A 14696-nucleotide genomic window follows, 5' to 3' on the forward strand; every position below is an offset into this window, starting at 1 on the left:
CTAGGTTGAGGTTCACTGCTTTTCAGGAGTACTTCAAACTCTGACACTTTATTACTAATTATTCAGTTGTTACCTATTAGGATTTTAACTCTCTCACCTCTAAGGGCATTGGGCATTCATTTGGATCTTTCACTAATATTTTTGGGTCTCCTACAGTTGTTATTGTTGTCTGGAATACACAGAGAGTCATCTAACTTAGGAAAACAACTTGTGTATACCCCAAAAACAGTCAGATACCTGGGTAGCAGTCTCTCATGTGTGGTGCACATCTGTCCTATTTAGGGGGACCTTACAGGTCTCAACCTTATGGTGCAAGTCCAGGAAATCGCAGCTTATCTTGACACGGAACGTTTGATGTCTTAGAATCGACTCAAAGTTAGGGAACCAGAATCAGTTTTGGAGACAATGCTACAAATTGTGAGCTTTGTTGAAGCTCTATGTGCAAGGTCTGTCTTCTCAGCCTTCTCTGCCAGTCGCTAGAATGATCCAAGTATCACCTCAGAGCCCGGAACACAACCACAAATTGTTCCAATGTGGACCATAATCTGCAGTTAGCTGCACCCTGTTCCCTCAGTAGCTGCTGGGATTCCACTTTGACATGTTGGACGAGAACCCCACGCATACACACCATACCTAGTATCTCTCCCTATACCTTGCTGCCATTTGGCCAAGGGGTACCAGTATTCACCATACTTTTGACCTGCCAACGATTAATGGACCCCTACCTTTTTGCATTTGCCTTCTTTTGACACAGGCCAAGCCAGGTCTTTACAAGATGTTCGCAACTGTTGTTAAAGGGGAAGCGCACATATACAACAATACAGCTTATGTATGTACATGCTGGAACCCACATTTATATGGAAATGACGTTTGTCGGTCTCATATCATTTGTAGCTTGCTAGGATAACTTGTGTATTAGGACAGGGAGTGCAGAACAATGCAAAAAGAGTGAGGACGCATTTTATAAATAATTTAAGAGTATCGAAACGTCAATTTTTTCATTTTGTGCGTCAAATATCACACCGAGTTACTACAAGGAACACAGTGTTATGAGGTGCCATCATACCTCAGGGAAAGCTGATTTATTTAAGGTTAAGTTTAGTAGCCAGAAAAACGTAGATTTTTGTGAGATAGTCATGTCTCCCTCAATGTCTTTCCTTCAAGGTTTATAGGTTTTCTTTACATCTTTTATTTAGGTTTTAATAGTTCAAGTTCTTTATTTGTACTGGGGTTAGCTAGTGAAACTACATAAATATTGACAGAGACACTTAACAGTATATATGTCTGCTACAAATATATGTTTAAACAAACAACTCAAATACGTTACTTGATACATACTTCGCAAAAAAACCATTTTGCCACTCTTGTATTGTCTGAAGGTTTCAGTCCAGTTCTTTATCAAACATTGCAAATGCCTGACGACAAACAGATATATTCCACTTGCTAATCAATCTGATTGTACCCACAGTAATTTTTTGCTTCAACTTGAAATAATATTGCAATTCACTTCACTGTAAAATTGTAAATACCGACACATATAAAAATCCACTTTATAAATACAGGTTGGTTCTTGCAGAGAAGATAACAGCAACCAACCACTTTTGATAATGCTATTTACTCACATAAATAGAGCCGTTAACAGTTTCGAACAGAGAGTTTCATTGACAGATGGTTTATTCCCGTTAGGAAACACTAATGTTGTAGTTTATGTTAGTTCTCACCTTTTATTCCTCCATGTGCAGAAAATTCCAAAACATGATGTGAGAAACTATTTAACTGTAATTGTACCTCATAACAATTTCAAACAATGTAAACAAATCACTATAGTGAAAATGTTTCATGTTTCAGTTACTTAAGCCGAAAATTCCGCGCCATTACGTTGCAATGCTGACTGCACTATAAATGTAAAGGGCACCTGATTTAAAAGTGCAATTGAAAACATTTCTGGCCTATGATAATTATAACAGAAATGTGAGAAGCCTTAAGATAGTTAGGAATCAGACCTCACACATTCTTTATTTGTTCCACAATGCTTGTCTCCTAACAGTGATTGAGTATCTCCTTTCCCTCATATTTTACAGTTCAAACTGCTACCTCATTGCTTCAGTTAATCTTTCTTCATAAATTTTAACAAAGGAAATAATTAAACGAAACAATTTACAGCAAATAACTAAAATAACGAATAAGAAATACTTAGAACAGCAACTGATATCAACCACGAAATGCATGGCGAAACGAAGCATGGAAGATGAGTGCACAGCTGTGTGTTGGGAGGAAATGAGTTCGGTGTCACGTGGTCAACAGCTGATGACGTTGGCCGTCAAAACTTTCTTCCCATGAAACCTAGGGTAGTATGGATAAGATGAAGGATATACTTTATACTCGAAATTTCGAAGAACGATCTCAAGTTCAAATGAATAAAGTGAATCAGAGAATATACTTCACCTGAGAACATTCTCAGCCTGAGTAAAAGGATGGGAGTTGTTCAAAATAAAGAACACTCTCTGATTCCGGATGAATAAAACTAGAGGAGGTTCTCACTAGCAGAGAACATCCCACCTTTTTTAACATGAGCTCTGTAGTATACTCTGAGCTGAGTATGTTTTATGGGGGTTACGTTTTACCAACTTTTTGGTAGTTGTGGTGTCATCGCCAGACACCACACTTGCTAGGTGGTAGCCTCTAAATCGGCCGCGGTCCGCTAGTATACGTCGGACCCGCGTGTCGCCACTGTCAGTGATTGCAGACCGAGCGCCGCCACACGGCAGGCCTAGAGAGACGTCCTAGCACTCGCCCCAGTTGTACAGCCGACTTTGCTAGCGAAGCTACACTGACAAATACGCTCTCATTTGCCGAGACGATAGTTAGCATATCCTTCAGCTACGTCATTTGCTACGACCTAGCAAGGCGCGATTACCAGTTTATATTGAGATTGTTATTAATGCACCGTCAAGAGCGATGTACACCAATTATGGATTAAATTTAAGTATTCCAGCAGCAACGTACCTTATTGGCTATATTAATTAAATTGTCCTGTTCCAGACCTCACGCCAGTCTGAGTGAGCTTAAACGCGTGCCTTTCGGCTTCCTCCAAACTCCGTGAATTGGCTCCTGCCAATTCACAACAGTAGTAATGGCAGAATTTAAGTATCTTGGAAAGCAAAAAAAAGTATTACATAGCCAAAAGAGGTACTGAAGAGAGAAACTGTAGACGTTTATACAGGTTTAGCAATAGAAACATTATTTGCCTGGCGAGCTTCCTTCCAGAAAAGTTGTGAAAGAAGAGGGGGCTGTCTTTCAGCAGAAGTGAAAATTAAAACATTTTTACATTGCTATTTAGCAGACGCAAGTTTTCAGACCGGTCTCCGAGAAGACTTAAGTATACACCAAACTAATGTGTCACTGACATTCCAGATGTTCATTAGTATGTTTTCTCACAGTATAAATCTTATATTTTGCTATGTTAGAAATAAGTAGGCGGACCAGAAAAATTATAACTGGTTTATTGCAAAAAAGTTTCCCTCATGTCGAAACTTTGGTAACATCACACGAAAATGCATTTTCGTAAACTGTCTGTAAAGACAGCTTCACAAACACACGTCTAATGTGACGCCACACTTTGTGGCTTACTGTAGTGGCATCGTAATGGTCACTCAGGATGCCACAAATTCTACATAGTTTCACAGGTTTCAATATGGCATCAAGTAAAATCATATGGGTGGGTATACATTTTATAGTGAAGGCTATGGCCTTAGAGCTGTGACAAGAGTTGAATACAAGGAAGGCGAAACCAAAATGCTGGATCCGAAAATAGATTTTGCACAGGAAACAAACACGTTTATAAAAGAAATAACACTCTGATGAAAAATGCTGTTTGCAGTGGCAAACTAACCAACATCTGGCATCATCTGCAGACACGCCACTCCTCCAAAATTTTAAAATCTTATTGTATTCGTTGAGGTAGCATTTCGAATAACTAATTTTTATTTAACAGCTGTCACATCAAACTCTTGAGCTAATACCTGCATATAATATACAATTTATAGAATGTTTGGTCCCACAAATTGCGAAGTTTACACGACTCGCTCTTTTGGTGACATATATTAAATTTATTTCTGCATGGGATATGTCAATGGCTTTCAAATATTGCACACACACACACACACACACACACACTGCTGCAGAAAGCCAAACATAGGCTGCTGTTCTTGTAGTTCTAGAAGCTTCGCCAGTGTACCTGCCGATCATTGTTTTCACCTTTTTCAGAAACAAAACAAAAACACAATAAAGTCAAATGGAGGACAGCAGCATTTACTGCACGATAACTGCGACAGAATGCTCGTGTTTCGCGATACTGCCCCCAGGAAGCAGTGATGGTAGGAATGTGGGGCAAGGAAGTTCAACCAAGCTGAACTTTTTTGTTGCGTGACAAAATTTTCGTCTCTTAAGTTACGCCACTAAAAACTGGGAGTTCTCGCACAGTCTAACATAAAAGTAAAATCGAAACGTAGTGCAATTCTTCCAGAACACAATGATGCCAGTTCCATATTTGTACACTGAATGGTTTGCCTGGTTGAGCGAGTTAAATGAAACGTAACATTGTGTGTGCGTACTGTGCTGGACACGGCAGACGGCACAAACAGAGAAACTTCTCAAGACGAAATTGAGAACTTTCTCAGAGAATGTTCTTTTGCTCTGAGAATTTTCTCCGGAGGATGTTCTCTTTTTTATTCATACCACCCCCTGATATGCCGCAACGTGGCGTGACGCCAGATTGGATGCCGCCGTTTGAAATACATTGCGATATGTTTTGATGGGACGTAACGTGACGTCAGTTGAACCTTTAGTAGCTACACAAAATGAGATTTGTATTATGGCAACAGAAAAACCTGTAATAAAAATTACTAGTTTCCTACAACTTTTGTCGTAAAAGTCGTAACGAACACGAATACAGCGTTGCATTGTGGAAGAAATTTGCGCAATTTGGTACTGTCTATGTCCATTGTACAGCACGGCCATGATTGAATACTTGAATAGTCTGCCACAATCCGCTCCGTCTGTATGTTGGAATATCGATTATCGACATAGCTACATGTCGACTATTCCTTAAAATTTGACCAATAGGGAGTGGCGGCAGGTATTTGATTTTGAAATTGGCGTCGGCGGCCTCCTTTTTGATTGAATCGAGTTTTTCTTATAACTGAGTGGTTGAGACTATATGTTTTATGATGGACGATACTAATTCTTTGTAAGTAAGCAGTGTGTTGTATCTGTATTCCTCAAAAAAAAAAAAAAAAAAAAAAATACGTGGAGACATGTTACTACATTGTCTAATTCTGATTGAATGAATGTTATTACAAATATTGACAAATATGCTTCGCGAGTTATTGTTTCCGTATGACTGTTTTGTGCTGTGCAGGCAACTGAAGTTTCCTGGGAGTTGAGGTTTTTGTTTTAAATAAAGGCGGATTGCAAGTATCAAACAGTCAAATACTATCAGTGCCTGTGGTTCTTCATTTTAAATTCGTTTATTTGCCAGTAGGCTGCAGAGTGGCGTATTATAATGATTTGATTATTATTATCGGCGCGTTATCTAGCCGTTATAGCTGTCTAAAGTGTTGAATTAAGGTGTGGATTTTGCACGATTAAGGAATCTACATTTGTAGTCTGCAAACCACTGTGGGGTGCATGACAGAGGGTGCGTCCCACTGCACCAGTTACTAGGGTTTCTTCCTGTTCCATTCATGTATGGAACGTGGGAAGAATGGTTGGTTGAATGCCTCTGTGCGTGCAGTAATAATTCTAATCTTCTCCTCATGATCCCTGTGTGAGCGACACACAGGGGGTTGTAGCATACCTCTAGAGTAATCATTTATAGCCAGTTCTTGAAACTTTCCTTTTTGGGACAGTTTACACCTGTCTTCAAGAGAGTGCCATTTCAATTCCTTCAGTGTCTCTCTGGCACACTCCCATGGATTAAAGAAACCTGTGACCATTCGTGCTTTCCTTCTCTGTATACGTTTAATATCCCCAGTTAGTCCTATCTGGTAAGGGCCCCACACACTTGAGCAATATTCTATGATGTGTCGCATGAGTGATTTGTAAGTAGTCACTTTAGTAGACTGATTGCACTTCTGCAGTATTCCACAAATAAACCAAAGCTTACCACCTTCTTTACGCGTGACCGAACCCATGTGATCATTCCATTTCATATCCATATGAAGTATTACACCTAGGTATTTGTATGAGTTGACCGATTCTAACAGTGACTCATGGATACTATATTCATAGGATACTACTACAATTTTTGTTTTGTGAAGTGCACAGTTTAGCATTTCTGAACATTTCGAGCAAGTTGTCAATCTCTGTACCATGTCGAAATCTTACCAAGATCTGGCTGTATATTTATGCAGCTTCTCTCAGATAGTACTTCATTAGAGATAACTGCATCATCTGCAAAAAGCTTGATTTTACTATTAATATTATCTGCAAGGTGAAAGGGTCCCAACACACTTCCCTGGGGCACACGTGAAGTTAATTCATCTGACAATAACTCACTGTCCAAGATAACATGCTGTGTGCTCCCTACCAAAAAGTTCTCAATCCAATCACAAATTTCACTTGGCACCCTAAATGATCATACTTTGTCAATAAGTGTAGGTGTGGAACTGAGTCAGATGCATTTCGGAAATCAATAAACACTGCATCTACATAGTTGCCTTGATCCAAAGCTTTCAGTATGTTATGTGAGAAAAGTGCTAGTTGGGTTTTACATGATTGATGCTTTCAAAAACCGTGCTCGTTGGTATTGAGCAGGTCATTCTGTTTAAGATACCTCATTATGTTTGGTCTCAGAATATGTTCTAAGGTTCTATAACAAATCAGTGTCAAGGATACTGGGCGGTAGTTTTGTGGATCACTTCTACTACCCTTCATGTAGATGGGTGTGGCCTGTGCCTTTTTCCAAGAACTGGGCATGTTTTTTTTTTGGTTCAAGGGATATACGATAGATTATAGTTACAAGAGGGGCTAACTCGGCCACAAATTTGGCATAGAATCTGACAGGGATTCTATCGGGACCTGGAGTTCTGTTCAACTTTAAGAAATTCAGTTGTGTCTCAACACCACTGACACAGTTATTTCGTTTCTTTCTTTCAGTTGTATAGGGATTACCTTGGGGCAATTTTCCTGGGTTTTTCTTTGTAAAGGAACATTCAGTATTTCAGCTTTTGCTTTGCTATCCTCAACTTCAGTTCCTGTCTCATTCAGTGGACACTAAATTTCGTACCACTAAAGGTCTTTAAATGCCACCAAAATTTCTTAGGGTTCTGTGAAAGATCACTTGACAATATTCTGCTATGTTGGTCATTGAAGGTATCACACATTTCTCTCTTTACTGCCAAATGCGTTTCATTCAGCATCTGTATATATATATAGCCCTATGCTTTGTTTTAAACCAATTATGCAGTAATCTGTTTCTTTGGAAGTTGCATTACAGTGTTTGTATACCATGGAGGTACCCTCCTGTTACGAACTGTTCTACTTGGTACATATCTATCCAGTGGGTCATCAACTGCTCTTTTAAACTTGAGCCAGAGTTTCTCCATATGTTCCTGACCTGTGCAAAAAGTTTGAAGTTCCTCGTTGAGATAAGCATTACTAGATTTTTTTATCTAGTTTACTGAACATATGTATCTTTATGTTTGCTTTAGTTGTCCTTTGTACTGTGCTAATCATTGTTGGCACAACCGCATCTTAGTCACTGATACTAGTTTCAATGTGGACGTCCTCAAAGAGGTCAGGTCTATTTGTTGCCACGAGATCCAATATGCTTCCATCATGAACACGGCCCGTAACTATCAGTTTCACAGGATCTCTTATCACATCCATCACTAACAAAGTTGTCATTTTCCCAATTGTTGGATTGTTAAATTTTCCACTGATGATTACAGAGTGACTGAGGAACTTATGTACAAGTGAACTGAGGTTGCCTCTGAAGCTTTTGTCTACGTCAGGAGATGAGTCTGGTGGGCGATAGAAGGATCGAGTTATAATTTTATGCCCACCCCTTGTCCAAACAGTGTCACATGCAGCTTCAATTTCTCTCTTGGTGGATTTGAGTTTCTTGTCTACTGCAACAAATACACCACCTCCATTTCTCATTAGCCTATCACTTCAAAATAGGCCTACATCTAAATTTTTCCCAAAAATATCACTGCTATCAATTTCACCTAATATTGTGTGAACTTCACTTCCTTTCATGAGTGCTTCACCCTCTGACACTTTGTTACAAATGCTTTGGCAGTTTTCCATTGGGATTTTAATACTCTCACTTGTGGGAGGCATTTCTTTTGGTCTTACACTGATACTTCTGGGTTTCCTGCAGCCATTGTTATCTGGATTGGATGGAAAGTATAAATAAAAAATAATAGTAAAAAAACTGTGCACCCCACATACAGTCAGCTACCTGAGTAGCACCTCTGATGTGTAGTGCACAGCTGACCTATTTAGGGGGACCCTATAGTTCTCAACCCTATGGCGCAAGTCCAGGAAGTCACAGCCTAGCTTGTCACAGAACCTTCAAAATCTCTGTTTCTGTCCTTCCACTTGAGTCAGAAACAAAGGGCCATGATCAGTCCTGGGGACAATGTTGCAAATTGTGAGCTTAGTTGACACTCCATGTGCAAGGCTGGTCTTCTCAACTTTCTCTGCCAGTCGCTGAAATGACTCAAGAATGACTTCGGAGCCAAGATGACACCCGCATTTGTTCCAATTTGTGCTACAAGTTGCAGTTGGTTGCACCCTGTTCCCTCAATGGCTGCTGGAATAGCCTCTTCAGCATGTTGAATGAGGCATCCAGGCATACACACTGAATACACCTGGTGTCCTTTCCTCTGCCTTGCTACGATTTTCCTTTTGAGTACTGTCATTCACTGTACATTTGAAATGCCGATAATTAATAGAACCATACCCTCCTCCTGACACCAGACAAAACAGTTTTCCCCAAAACAGGTGAGGTGAGTCCCACTGGCTCAGCTTCAGTGAAAGACAGTGCCTCAAACTTGTCGGTTAGGGACATTGGCACAATAGCTTGGTCCCCATCCACCCTGTACAGGACATCTAGATCACTGATGTGCCACTCACAGTCAAGTGGATAGGCAATGAAAGACCCTGTACTTTCTGCAGAGGAGACAGAATCCACAGAAGAGGATAGTACTTGAGGTAACTCGGGCTTTAAATTACACCTGCTGATTATCTTTTAATCTGTGGTGCTAAAAAGTTGCTAATTCCATATAAGAACTGAAGCAGTTAAACAAAACGAGATTTCTACTAATGCGACACAAAAACCTGTTGTAGAAATTACTAGTTTCCTAAAACATTTTGATATTAATTATAGTTGTTAGCAAACTCGTAAATAGAGTTAATGTACGATAAATGCAGATAATATTTAGAGCTGCCACTCTTTAAGGGAAAACTGTATATAACACGAAACATTAGTTGGAAAATCTGCTAAGTAACTAAAACACTAACCCTGATTGCTCATAGATTAAGGACAAAGGTAGCTTCCAAAAATTCTCAAAAATGCACTTTTATTTGCATTGATATACAGTGAAATTCAGGGGTGATGTATACTTTCCTTGAGCCGTGAAAAGTGAATGTAGTCATTCAGTTTAATACTGTTTGAAACTGGCTGTGACATGAATGTGAAATCTTTGGAAACATTGTACATTTATTTATTTATACTTTGCCCATGGACTGTAGCTTAAAATTTTCAGCTGATAGTGTAGGCTACAGTTTTATATGCACAATAAATGTGCATACAATAAAGAAACAAGGATTACATTTTATTGGGAAATGTGAGGTTATTACATATTTATTTAATTTGATATTTAATTCTCCCTTAAACTATATACACATTTATCTGTAAGATACATTGTTAAAAGATGAAATTTATTACCTTTACTTCCTTGATTGATTTTAATAGCTTGTTGTAAAACATTTTGTGTGCTTCATTGGGAACACTCATTGTGTATGAGATTTCACTGTCTTGTGTATAATTTTCCTTTCCTCTTGTTGTGTGGCCATGTAAGTCTGTATTTAGGTGGTGTTTATCACTTACACTGTCATAATATTATGGTGCTCAAAAGCTTGTCTACAAGTTTGTATGAGTGGTATTTTGGCTGTAGGCTGCATGTCACTGCCGTTTTCTGAATTTTAAATATTATTTTTAAATAGATACCTTGTGCATTTCCCCATATACGAATTTTGTACGGGAAATGTGGGAACCCATGTCCATAGTAGTGTCCTGGAGAACTTCATCATCTAAAACTTTTGTCATTTTGCTTATGAGGAAAACTGGCATGTTTCTTTTTACACAGTATGTGTGTGTGCTCTTCCCGTGACAAGTGCTTATCTATAATAGTTCCTAATTAGATTAGATTAGTACTTGTTCCATAGATCATGAATATGACGCTTCCTAATGATGTGGAACATGTCAGGTTAATAAAAGATGTCTACCCAAGATATTACATTATACAAAATATTACATGACACTTAATTTTTTTTTTTTTTTTAAATTGGGGGTGGGGAAATTGCCCACTTACTATATCCAAAAATTCATCTAATGAGTAGATGATGCTATTAATTTTGAAACGGAAGTTGGGCAGGTAAATTAACGAGTAGCTTGTTTCTAGAGTTGTGGTTCTGGCAGTGGTGGCAGGTAACCGGAGTGTGGGACTGGAAATGTTGCATTTTGTCCCATTCATTTGCGGTCCCTGACCCTGTAGCTCTATGCTGGGTTTGCTGAATATCCTCGACTGTAGCAGGAGACACTGCCTGCTGTCGGTTTTGGTACTTAGTACAGCCAGTGTGACCCTACGTAATGCACAAATTGCCTTTACTAATAACGGGTCGTTGGTTTAGTTGGTCACAGTCTCTTTGTAGTGAAATGGAATATACTTGCATTACTCAGACATAGATTATATTCGATTTGTGGGGCAAAGCTTGGAGCTGCAGTGACTCCTTGTTGGAGAGTAGTACTTTCTCAAATCATTCACCATATTAAATGGCTGAATTGATGTAGAAAACATCAGTTATAAAGAATCTCCAACTTTAAAGTACAGGCCAATATGTGTCACACATGTACTCATTCATTCTCACTTATTACCAACTCACTTCTTTCTGTCTACTTATCTACTAATACTTCTATATAAACAATATATAAAACAATTGATTTTGATCACACTTGCTAATGTTCTATTAATAATTCTGTAACTTACTACATATAGGCACATGTTCACTGTGATCCTTTTTCATAGAAATAACACAACATAAATATAATCACAATATCCAATACTTAATAAGTAATTACAAATATTCAACTCGTGAGAACAACTTGTGGTCTTAACATGTATGGATGTATTGGAACAATTTACTTTTCTTTCTTCTTTCTTTCCCAATTCCCTTCCCTCTTCAGAAGAAGCTGCTGGCAATTGAGCCAGTGCTTCTGGTTCACCTAGAAACAGGTGGATTCTACTCATATGGACAATTGTTTGGGTTGGGAATAGTATTTTAACATTAACTGGGGATGTTATTTCAGCTACCTGAGAGTCTTTGGTACTGCTGAATGAACTTCTTTGTTTTCCCCTTCAGAACATGGGAATTAGATATCATAACGCAGTACCCAATGTGATACTTGTGTAATTTCACTTTTTTATTGAGTTTTTTCTTGTCTTTCTAGAGTCTTCACATTCTTTTTTTTCCACTTGACACTGTATCCCTTTTACTCTTTTTCTAGAAGTCCGAAACTGAAGATACATCCTCTGCTGGTGAGGCTATTTTCACACCAAAAACATCCTCGTAGGGTGAAAGAGTCATGTTTTCACAGCCTTTCGAATTGTACATGCTTAAGACACACTCTAATAAGGTGTCCCAATTATTGGGGCTACTATTCACATAATAACATTAGCATTTTTCTCAGTGTCCTTTGCACTTTTCGTGCAAATGATGTAGGTGAAGAATGTTGGTTGATAACTTGTTAACCCACAGTAGTCAACATAGCTGCTTAAACAATTCGGACATAAAGTTTGTATTTTGGTCTGTTTTTATTGCTTCTGGTGTGCCAAATTTCAGTAACCAACAATTGACAAAAGTGTGGCCAACTGTCTCACCTCCTTTCCTCGTGATTTTTGTGTAAAAAAGCCAAGCACATCTAGGCTAATTAATTGAAAAGTTTTCTCTGCTTCAGCCAGTCTTTGCAACAGAAATTGCTGTCGACGCAGCATGGCTGTTTGAGCACAAGGGATGCAGTTCTTCATGTAGAGCTCAAATTATTTTTTCCTCTGTGGTCATTAATGATTTTCTGCAAGGTGGCAGTCTGTGACTTCTCATGTGCTGTTCTGTTGTGCCCAGCTAAGATGGAATCATGACCTTGCCTCAACATTTCGTTGCATAAACAGGCTGGCACATCATTTACTTCTAAAGCACTGTCGTCAGAGCTGAACTCTGTGTTTTGCATATCACTGACGATTGGGTTTGGCAGTGTGAGTCTATGCCACTCTTCTGTGCTTACTCCAATGCAATCTATGCACTTACTTTGCGGCTTAATCTGTTAACATTATCATGAGACTTTCATGGACGATGAACTACCTCAAAATTGAATTTTCTAAACCTTAAGGTCCACTGGGTTAGCCTATTAGCCTACTGGTTGGAGTCTTTAACACAAGAAGCATATAACAACAAATTCAGACCAAATGGAACACATTTTTTTCGCACAGTGTATGTGGTACATACATGAAAATTCTGGCTTCATTGCCAGGCCTAGCTCAATGTAACTGTATTATTCAAATCATTCATCTGATTATTCTGAATCCATTATTACAATTGGTTTGGCTAGGGAGCACGGTAATTACAAAGTATCATTACTTGAAAATAAATTAAGTAGGAAAAGATAGATTGCTACTTACCATAAAGATGACACGTTAAATTGTAGACAAGTACAATCAAAAAACATATGCACGTAAGTTTTCGGCCACAGCCTTCATCAGAAAAAGAAAAACACACACCATTTATTCGCACAAGCTAGCGTGCCTTGTGCACACGTGACTGTCAACTCAGGCAGCTCGTGACCATCAACTCGGGCAGCTCCTGCCAGAATTCCATTGGCATTGCCGGAGTGATGTGAGTGAACTGTGTGTTTTTCTCCTTTTCTGACAAAGATCGTGGCTGGAAGCTTATGTGTAAGTGTGTTTTAGTTGCACCTGTCTGCAACTTAACTGCCATTTTTACAGTAAGCAGCAATATATCTTTTCCTACATCACTGATGTTCCTACGTGGAGTTTCCATGGTTTGATTACTTGAAAATATTCATACACAGCTACTCTGTAGATGTTGTATGATGTAATATATGTATTTGAGTGTCTTGACCTGTACTATTCTTTAGTACAATACTCCAGCTTTAAAGTAACACATTTTATTTTTCCAGAAATTAATTATCCCCCAAGTTAATTGAATTTGAAGTTCAAAGAGGCTTCCAATTTTCATTGCAAATTGTCATAACTACTGAGAGATTCTAGACTTTGATTATCTACCTTAGTTGCATGAATATAATTCACCATATTTTTCAGAACAGAACAGATCCATCTCAACAAGAGGATCCACATCACTTAAGCACAAATAGTTCCGGGTACTTTTCAAAATAGCCTGCTCGTAGTATTTTTCATAAACCAAAGCCCAGTTGTGGTTTGTTGTTCATTTTAGTCTACTGAAAGACCTGAGTCGAAACAAGGCCCCGGGAGTAGACAACATTCCATTAGAACTACTGACGGCCTTGGGAGAGCCAGTCATGACTAAACTCTACCATATGGTGAGCAAGATATATGAGACAGGCGAAATACCCTCAGACTTCAAGAAGAATACAATAATTCCAATCCCAAAGAAAGCAGGTGTTGACAGATGTGAAAATTACCGAACTATCAGTTTCATAAGTCACAGCTGCAAAATACTAACGCGAATTCTTTACAGACGAATGGAAAAACTGGTAGAAGCTGACCTTGGGGAAGATCAGTTTGGATTCCGTAGAAATGTTGGAACATGTGAGGCAATACTCACCTTACGAGTTATCTTAGAAGAAAGATTAAGGCAAGGCAAACCTACGTTTCTAGCATTTGTAGACTTACAGAAAGCCTTTGACAATGTTGACTGGAATTCTCTCTTTCAAATTCTGAAGGTGGCACGGGGAAAATACAGGGAGTGAAAGGCTATTTACAATTTGCACAGAAACCAGATGGCAGTTATAAGAGTCAAGGGGCAAGAAAGGGATGCAGTGGTTGGGAAGGGAGTGAGTCAGGGTTGTAGCCTCTCCCTGATGTTATTCAATCTGTATATTGAGCAAGCAGTAAAGGAAAGAAAAGAAAAATTCGGAGTAGGTATTAAAATCCATGGAGAAGAAATAAAAACTTTGAGGTTCGCCACTGACATTGTAATTCTGTCAGAGACAGCAAAGGACTTGGAAGAGCAGTTGAACGGAATGGATAGTGTCTTGAAAGGAGGATATAAGATGAACATCAACAAAAGCAAAACAAAGATAATGGAATGTAGTTGAATTAAGTCGGGTGATGCTGAGGGAAGTAGATTAGGAAATGAGAGACTTAAAGTAGTAAAGGAATTTTGCCATTTGGGGAGCAAAATAACTGATA

General features: G+C 38.8%; 1 protein-coding gene across 2 annotated transcripts in view; it reads left to right on the forward strand.

Annotated features, from left to right (window-relative positions):
- The first annotated feature begins 5111 nt into the window (after positions 1-5111).
- LOC126162218 (protein regulator of cytokinesis 1-like) overlaps positions 5112-14696 on the forward strand; it is a 237256-nt gene continuing 227671 nt past the window's right edge. For both annotated transcript variants that reach the window (XM_049918565.1, XM_049918566.1), the window contains exon 1: positions 5112-5248. In XM_049918565.1, the coding sequence (XP_049774522.1) occupies positions 5226-5248 (23 nt within the window). In that variant the 5' untranslated portion in view covers positions 5112-5225. The remainder of the gene's footprint in view (positions 5249-14696) is intronic.

This window comes from Schistocerca cancellata, chromosome 2 (assembly GCF_023864275.1).
Source record: "Schistocerca cancellata isolate TAMUIC-IGC-003103 chromosome 2, iqSchCanc2.1, whole genome shotgun sequence".
In the NCBI taxonomy this organism is placed as follows: Eukaryota; Metazoa; Arthropoda; class Insecta; order Orthoptera; family Acrididae; genus Schistocerca; species Schistocerca cancellata.